This window comes from Ascaphus truei, chromosome 1 (genome assembly GCF_040206685.1).
Source record: "Ascaphus truei isolate aAscTru1 chromosome 1, aAscTru1.hap1, whole genome shotgun sequence".
NCBI classification, from domain to species: domain Eukaryota; kingdom Metazoa; phylum Chordata; class Amphibia; order Anura; family Ascaphidae; genus Ascaphus; species Ascaphus truei.
The window spans coordinates 536,039,791-536,049,101 of NC_134483.1; the positions used below are offsets into that span (position 1 = coordinate 536,039,791).

Genomic DNA, 9,311 nt, shown 5'->3' on the forward strand with positions numbered 1-9,311 from the left:
GTCTTGACTCATTCAGGACTGTTTCACTCCAGGCGACACAAGCTCTTAGCCACACAGGGATCAGTGTTGGTTTCACGGCAGTGACTCTACCCCTGGAGGGTAACATCATGGGGCTTGTGTGGTCTTTCCACTATAGGAGTAACTTACAACATTGAATGTCATTGAATGTTTTCATATAGTGTCCGGATTTACCTTATCTCATTATCCTCCACTGCAGTCATATCTGCATGGGTTATATACACATTACAATTTGTGGACCCACAGTTGTTACATTTTTTCTGAAGCACCGATACTGGACTTTGGCTCTGGGATTTTCCATAGGTTGGAAATATGTGAAAATCTTGAGGGAAGAAAGAACCTCTCTGTGAAGGGAGGAGGTAAGCAGGCACCGCTGGACAAAAATAGAAGGATGGACTGTGCTAGTACAAAAATGTATTTATTGAATCATAAACAAAAAACGGGATGAACCCCCTGCTAAACTAACGCGTTTCACCCCTGTGGGGCTTTGTCAAAGAACTCTTTGACTGCTTACCTCCTCCCTTCACAGAGAGGTTCCTTCTCCAGATTATATGTACAGCGGAGCACGCCTACCCGGACGGAGCCACGGGACAACAAATAGTGAGTTACTTACAATGTCTTCTATGGAGCTGCCCCAGGCGAACTGGCCATATATGCAGGTCATCTAAGGGGTCCAGTGCCGGTTGAGAGACCTCCACTAGTCATCCCTGTTTGATTCATTCAGTACTGATTGCTAGGTCAATTCCCACAATAGGGGCATACAGTGTAGAATCAAAGGCTCCATATAATCACTTTAAACTCTCACTCCAAATATGTCCGGATGTCTTGGCAAAAGTGATATTTCTCAGAACATGGGACTGTTTACTCTGTAGCACTCGTCATCTTTGGGGGGGACCTTACCCCTATCTATCTTGCGAAAATCTTGAGGGGTTTACAAACTTGTTAGCCAGGGAAGGTCACACCACACTTTTCAGATTTGTTTTAATATTAGTCGCAAAGTGGATGAGTAACATACAGTTACACAGAGCCCGATACATCTCATTATAGCACATGCATCATGTAACTCTCCCCCACATACTCAAATCACGAGCAAGAATGTAATCAATGTATACAATCGATGCAAAGACATCAGATGAAACTGATACTATTGTGTTGTTGTGTCGTTCAAAATAAGGCGGGGGTCTTCATATGACAAACTATTATAATGAAACAATGACTGAATACAGTAAAGAATGCAATAGTATTTTGTATTTGGGGAGGAAGGGGTTTCCAAAGCAGTTACCGGAGCTAGAGAGCAAGAGACGGCAAATACTGTCACTACAAAGTAGCCAGTCAATACCAGGTAACCAGTCCAATCACCATATAAATTGTGGCTATTGGTAACCAAACTAAAAGAAGTCTGTGTGCCTGAAAAAATGTTGGCCCCTTTATCTCCAAGCAGCGATACGTGCAGGGATTGTGGTTACTGTGTCTCATCCTATTACTACAGAATTCCCCCAAGCTGTGCTGTGACCACCCAATGTCCTACAAAATGGTACTTCCCACCTATGTGACTGAGCTTCAGGGTGCTGTGGGACTGATTCAGTATGGTGAGCAGGGACCCGTACAGTTCACAAAGGGTTAACGTCACACCGAGTGGATGCACTAACGTCACACCGAGTGGCTGCACCGACGTCACACCGAGTGGCTGCACTGACGTCACACCGAGTGGCTGCACCGACGTCACACCGAGTGGCTGCACCGACGTCACATCGAGTGGCTGCACCAACGTCACACCGAGTGGCTGCACCAACGTCACACCGAGTGGCTGCACCAACGTCACACCGAGTGGCTGCACCAACGTCACACCGAGTGGCTGCACCAACGTCACACCGAGTGTCACACCGAGTGGCTGCACTAACGTCACACCGAGTGGCTGCACCAACGTCACACCGAGTGGCTGCACCAACATCACACCAAGTGGCTGCACCAACATCACACCGAGTGGATGCACTAACGTCACACCGAGTGGATGCACTAACATCACACCGAGTGGCTGCACTTACGTCACACAGAGTGGCTGCACTTACGTCACACCGAGTGGCTGCACTAACGTCACACCGAGTGGCTGCACTTACGTCACACCGAGTGGCTGTACTAACGTCACACCGAGTGGCTGTACTAACGTCACACCGAGTGGCTGCACTAACGTCACACCGAGTGGCTGCATTTACGTCACACCGAGTGGCTGCACTTACGTCACACTGAGTGGCTGCACTTACGTCACACCGAGTGGCTGCACTAACGTCACACCGAGTGGCTGCACTAACGTCACACCGAGTGGCTGCACTAACGTCACACCGAGTGGCTGCACTAACGTCACACCGAGTGGGTGTATTAACGTCACACTGAGTGGCTGCACTAACGTCACACCGAGTGGCTGCACCAACGTCACACCAAGTGGCGAGTGGCTGCACCAACGTCACACCGAGTGGCTGCACTAACATCATTAACGGCACCGAGTGGATGCATTAATGGAATTGGACACTTGGTCGCAGCCATGCCGCCGTGACCCTGTCTCCACGGGCGTTTGGTCGCTGAGGGACCCTTCACCGCAGCTGCCCTGCCGCTGGACATTCAGCCACTGCCCGCTTTGCCATTAAGGTAAGTTCATTAAAGGGGTTTTAGCGGGTAGGGGGTCACGGATGGGAGTTTGGTTTTTGGGGTAGGGGATCAGGGTAAGAAGTTAAAGTTTTTAGGGTAGGTGGTAAGGTATGGGGCTTACCTTGGCGGCGAAGCAAACAGCACAGAGATGTCTCTGAGGTGAGTGCTAGCAAAATGTCAGCGGTGACTATTACCATACTGCATTGTTACAGCGCATTGCCAGGTTTCTCACTATATTGTGTGAGAGAAGGACAGAAGCAGAGAGAAAAAGAGACATCTCAAAAGATACATATTCCCAGCAATGTTTTCTGTATTTTATTTCTCTTTTTATATGTTTGGAACCAGGACGGGCGCCAGAGATGGACTGTGTGTTTTTTCAAGGGGCCCCCTGGTTACCAAGATAATTACTTCGTTAGTTGCCGGGGCAACATCTCCGTGGAAATGTCGCAGCTTCTGTGGGACAAAAGGAAGCGGTAACATCATTGGTTGACACTTCCTACTGATCAAACAAGCAGTGGCCATATTGGATTCCCCACGAGGTACACCGGCAACTTACACTATAATTATCTCGGTAACCAGGGAGTCCATCGAGGTGAAAGTAGCATGGCTCTGCTATGGTGGCCCAATGGTTCCAATTACGTAAACCAGGAGTGGCCAACTCCACTCCTCTAGGGCCACAAACCATTCAGGTTTTAAGGATATCCCTGCTTCAGCACAGGTGGCCCAATCAGTCCCTGCTTCAGCACAGGTGGCTTAATCAGTCTCTGCCTCAGCACAGGTGGCTCAATCAGTGGCTCGGTTTTTGACCGAGCCCCTGATTGCTCCACCTGTGCTGAAGCAGGGATTTCCCCAATACCGGACCTGTTTGTAGCCCTAGAGGACAGCAGTGGGCCACTCCATATGTAAACAAAATGTTTTTTTGTTTTTTTTAATTTCCGGGATTATTGCTTGAAATAAGAAAATGTGACAAAAAAAGGCATCTATTCCCCAGCATACAATACCTGATACTTTCACGATCACCAAATTGAATTTCTTTTAAATAAATGTGCCAGACCTCATCCCCTACATTCTCCCCCACAAAGAATAAATCTATACATCCCTGAATCGCTGACCATTCGGATGAACTAAACCGATTCAGATATGTTGCAAATAAAACCAAGAGATATATTCGAACTGTACCAACACATTTCAAACAGTTATACTTATTTCTTCCAAAAGGGCACCCACCCTGAAGATTCAGCCAATTATATATATTACTATTCGGTCACTTTAGTCTCATTACAACCCTACCCTAGAACAGGGGTGCGTGCAAAATGTTCCATGGGCGGCGCCAAAACCGAGTCCCGCGTTTACAGGGGACCCACGCTCTTCCCCACGTTTTAAATGATAGCCGGGGGAGAGCGCAGGGCCTCTGTAACTGCCTCTTAACTTCTCTCCGGCATCTTCTGCTAGCGGTAACGTGTCAACATGATGCTGCGTTGTCTCGACGCCACAGAGGAGAAGACGCCGGAAAGCAGGTGAGGACAGGGGAGCGCGAGATAAAGTTTGCGTAACCCTGCCCTAGAAAACAGAACGGGGAAACCGTACATCAAAAGAAACTATAGGGTGATAGAGCTGCTCAGCTCGTTCTCCAACGCCTGCACCGCCTGGTGATTCAGGAAAAGCAGCTGTCCGTGGGGCATAAACTTGTTGAGGGTCATCTCGATTTTGTCCACCTTTAGGACGACGTTGCTGCTGTGCGTGAGCAGCTTCAGGAAATCCACCAGGTATTTCACCAGCATCCTCAGGCTGCTCTCGGCCAAGGGGAGGTTGTCTTGCGAGTCGCAGATCAGCGAGAAGCAGAGGGAAAAGACTCCCACCCACAGCACCGTCTTGCCCTCGCCGAACGGATCTCCGGGAGAGAGGCTGAACACGCCCACGTCCTCCTCCTGCAGAACGATGGGCTCGTCCGAAGAATGGGCAACAAAGTCGCCCGCTGGCCGGCCGGACGCCTGACGCATCAGAAGACACATCGACTCAGCCTGTCTATCAGAAGAAGACTGCAATCAATTTCTGCTCAATACCGGGGAGGGGAAAAAGCATCAACTGAAAATTGAAAACATTTATTCTTAACATAAATAAGACAATGGAAACACTGGTTATCCCAGGGGTTCTCAACTCCGTCCCTCAAGAACCCCGCCCCCCAGCTGGTTAGCTTTTCAGGATATTCCTGCTTCACCACAGCAGGGTAGAGGTGTGTAAGGGAGGAGGAGTTGCCCATTACATGAAGAACAACATAGAGGCGACTTCAGTACAAAGTAGTGGAGAAAATGTTCTGGGTAACCCTAGAAACTGGTGAGAAGGTTTTCATTCGTACTGGGATAGTCTACAGACCTCCAAGTCAAGAGGAATTGGATAAGGTATTCACAGATGACATCACTAAGATGGCAACTCAAGGAGACTTTTAGGAAATATAAGCAGACTAGAGGGAGCTGGATGACTGGAGAAGAACAAGCATAGTCCCACTTCCCAAAAGAGGAAGTAGGAAAGAGGCAGGTAATGACAGTGAGCCTGTAGTGGGGAAATGTATGGAAAAACATTTCTGAAAGATAGTCAACAACTATAGTTCAACAACCTACAAGATCGCAGGCAGCAGGAGTTTACTGGGGGGATCATGTCAAAGAAATGTATTTATTTATGTTGTTACCATTTAACTAGATAACAAAGGTAATAGATCATGGTGTGGCAGTAGATGTAGCGTACCTAGATTTTAGTAAGGCCTTTGGCACTGTCCCACATGTAAGACTGATAAACAAGGTGCAATGCTTGGGATTGGGCTCTAAGGTGGGAGGATGGATAAGACATTGGCTGAAGGATGGGCGACAGAGAGTTGTGGTAAAGGGAGTATATCCAGAAAGGGGGAAGGTAACCAGTGGAGTGCCTCGGGGATTTGTACTGGGACAGGTGCTGCTTAATGTCTTTATCAGTGACATTACAAATGGTTTGGGGGGGAATCTGTGCCTTTTTGCAGATAACATAAAGATCTGCAACAGGGGGTGGGAGTAAACAAAATGGCTGATTTAGGTAGATTCGACAAATGGTTAAGAGTTTGCCAACTACAAAGTCCAAAATAATGCACTCTAGTCACAAAAAAACAAAATACAGGATTAATGGCAGTATAATGTCAACTACTACACAGAAAGGGACCTGGGAGTTATTATTTCGGCAGACTTAGGCTGCAGACATGGTGCGGCAGCCCGTGAGGGGCGAGCAGGGGCTGAGGGAAAGCAGGTGCTTTCCCTGGCCTTAGTATACTCACCAGGGGGGCGTTCCCAGTGACGTCACGGAGCTGGTTCGCCCTCATTGGGCAAACCGCTCACGTGACCGGCCTGTCGCGCCAAGAAATCGGTTTGAACTGATTTCTTGCACAACGTGCGCCTGCTTCTGCGCGCACGACGCATGGACGCGAACACTTTGGCACGGTCTGCGGCACAATGTCCGAGGCCTTAAAAGTCGGCGAGCAATGTAACAAAGCAATGGGGATGTTAGGTTGTGTAGGGAGAGGTATTAGCAGCAGAGAGGGGGGGGTGATACCAGTTTATAGATCACTGCTGAGACCTCAACTAGAGGATAATTCTGGAGACCATATCCCCGGAAGGATGTAGATAAATTGGAGATTGTGCAAAAAGGGGGTTACTAAAATGGTGCATGATCTACAGCAGAAGATACATCAGGAAAGACTACAGGACCTTAATATGTACAGCTTAAAGCAGGGGGGCTCAACTCCAGTCCTCAAGCCCCCCCAAACAGGTCAGGTTTTCAGGATAGCCCAGGCACTGATTGAGCCAACAGTGCTGAAGCAGGCATTGATTGAGCAACCTGTGCTGAAGCAGGGATATCCCGAAAACCTGACTCTTTGGGAGGACTGGAGTTGAGTACATCTGGCTTAGGAGGACAGAAGGGAGAGGGGGGGATATGATGGAACATTTCGAATACATAAAGGGATTTAACAAAGCACAGAAGGGGAGCGTATTTCAGAGAAAGGAGAAGCGCTAGAACAAGGAGGCCGTTCTCTGACGCTGGAGGGTCAGAGGCTGAGGGGGTATGTGAGGAAGGACTTCTTTACGGAACAGGATAGACATAAAGCTAAATCCTAAATACCAAAGAAAGGCCAGGATCAAAGCGGTCTGAGGTTTTACAGCAGAGAGGAAAATGGGCAGGTAAGATGGGCCGTGTGGTTCAGATCTGCTGTCAAATGATAGGCTTCTGTGTGTACTACAGATTATAGAAGGGCAAATTATTACTGCAGAAAAGATAAAGCATAAATACATGGAAAGGCCGGCAGAACGACGCCTCCACTCTGTGACAAACAGTGAGTATTATGGGCAGGGTCCATGCCACATTGTTGGATTATGTGTTTAAACTAACGCCTGACCACGTTATCAAACTAACCCTTTGAGTTCCAGGGGGGCCCCCTCCGGCACAGTGCGGTCACGTGACCACGGCGCCCATTTTGGAGGAACCTGATCTTCCGTCTCAGTTTTTCTCACTGTTCAGCTCCAACCCGGAAAATACAAACCCTTTGAGGATGACGTAGTGCCTACCTCCAGCGGTACTCGCAGGGTTAAACATAAGATATAACACGATGTTGTGGCAGTATGGAGCGTGCAGGTCTGACAGGGGTGGATCAAAGGAAAGACATCAGCATACATGCTATTGCCCAGCTTCACTTAGCTGCCTTTCTACTCTACTCTGGTCAGACCTGCGGGTGTCAAAATGACGTGGCGCCCCCAACGGTTTCCGTCCCGCCTTCTCACCTTGCGACAACGGCTATCTGTTCCTTCCTTTTTAACCGCTCACGCTCCGGACTGCGCTCCTCAGACCTTGGTTTGTCACCCAGTAGATCGCCGCTGAACACCCTGGAGTACAGCACCCTGCAGAGGTTTGCGTTCCCGTCAGGGCAGGCGCCCACAGTGTGGATGACGAAGCCGTAAACCATGGCTGTGCGCTGGAAGCAGACAGGAGGGGGTTAACATTCTGCAAACATGCCCCCGTAATGGTAGTTATAATGGTTTCCTTGTGCTGCGCTGTCCATCAGTTGCTAAGATATATACTGTGGCGTCCATGTTCACAAGAACCTGAAACTGGGGTTCTGACCGGGTTTGTCCGCTGCAGACACATTAACTCTGCTTCTCCCATCTTAAACTTAAAAAAGTAGAAATCGCTGTAAAAGTGTCACCCAAGTTTATCGCAAATCAGATAATAGTTGTATTTGCTTATTGCACTATTATTCTCAATACAATGTTAGACTATGTTTTAAAACCTTAGAGGGCAACATTTAAAAAAAAAAGTACAGATGTTTGTTTTAACTTTTTCCTCACAATCCGTGTTGTGAAATCCTGGTTTTTTTTTTTAGAAAAAATGTTTAGCTAGTTTCAAAATATTGGTTTTATTTATTTTGTCAGTTACGTATTGAACCTACATGTACGTCAGAGATCAGCCCTGGTAACAGGAACATTGAAAAGGCCGCAATATTTATTTACTCGGTTACAACCTCCACGAGACCAGCTGTGCGTCTGGACCATGCCCCAACCCGAGGTATACCTAGGGTGACCAGATGTCCCAACTTTTTTTTAGTGTGTTCTTTCGGGTTTTTCGGGTGTCCTTTGCATGCGCGAAGTGTGGACCGACCACTCATGCGCAATGAGCACTTGGCGGCTGCTCGTGCGCATGGGCGACCGGCGAGCGCCGTGCATGCATGCGCAGTCTGCAAGTGTCGATTACGCATGCTAAGCCGGCAAGTATCGATGACGCATGCGCAGCCGGCAAGTATCGATGACGCATGCGCAGCCGACAAGTATCGATCACACATGAGCAGCCGGCAAGTATCGATCACACATGAGCAGCCGGCAAGTATCGATGACGCATGTGCAGCCGGCAAGCGCCAATTGCGCACGTGCGGTCGGCAAGCGCCAGCTCTGCCCCACAGAGCTTACAATCTAAGTGATTGGAAGTGTTTATTGGAAGTAATTATAATATCTATACACTTGTGACCTGCCCCCTCCTCTCCCTCAACATCTTTCCTACTCCCCTGTGTGAGGGAGGCTGCATATAATGTCACTGTGCTGGCTTTTTGGTCCACAGACGTCACTTCCGGGGTGAGCCGCGATGCATCGCGGGAGTTGTAGTCCTCCCACGCTCCCCCTTTGGGACAGCGCAAGAGAAGGGGGGTGGGGAGGAGGCGGTTAATCCCGTGTGTGGTGACGCGCGGCCGTTACCTGGACGTTAGACACGCGCCTTGACGGAGAGGCACAGGCGGGTGGGCTCAGCCGGGGGGGCGGGGCTGGCTGGTGACGCAGCGCGGGGAGTGGGGCGGAAAATTTCTCTGCGTGTCAAGCCACCGCGTGAAGCGCGACAGGATGTGCGGATGACGTCGGCGCGCCACCTGGTGGCTGCCAGTAGAAGCGGCGGAGTGCAGTGATGGGGTGTGTCAGTCAGCCATGCAGCAACTCCGCAGCTCACAGAGAGGCCACCCTGCAGGGCCACGGAAACAGTTACATGTGGGGCTTCCTGGGGTACACATTGGCACTGTAACACCCCCCCCCCCGTTGCTTCCAGAGGAGCCAGCAGTGCATTTTTGTACATGCTCTGGCAGTGACAGGGTTAATGGG

General features: G+C 49.4%; 1 protein-coding gene across 4 annotated transcripts; it reads right to left on the bottom strand.

Annotated features, from left to right (window-relative positions):
• Positions 1 to 982: 982 nt before the first annotated feature.
• AP5S1 (adaptor related protein complex 5 subunit sigma 1) lies at positions 983 to 9,043 on the bottom strand. Of its 4 annotated transcripts, none has more exons than XM_075572747.1 (3): positions 8,919 to 9,043; positions 7,458 to 7,648; positions 983 to 4,686 (listed from the first exon to the last, which is right to left on the bottom strand). In XM_075572747.1, the coding sequence occupies exons 2-3, from the start codon at positions 7,637 to 7,639 to the stop codon at positions 4,260 to 4,262; spliced, it is 609 nt and encodes a 202-aa protein (XP_075428862.1). In that variant the 5' UTR covers positions 7,640 to 7,648; positions 8,919 to 9,043; the 3' UTR covers positions 983 to 4,259. The 4 variants fall into 4 exon arrangements, with proteins under 4 accessions (XP_075428862.1, XP_075428841.1, XP_075428851.1 ...); XM_075572726.1 differs by lacking the exon at positions 8,919 to 9,043 and adding an exon at positions 8,686 to 8,906; XM_075572736.1 differs by lacking the exon at positions 8,919 to 9,043 and adding an exon at positions 8,184 to 8,906.
• Between the last annotated feature and the right edge of the window lie 268 nt (positions 9,044 to 9,311).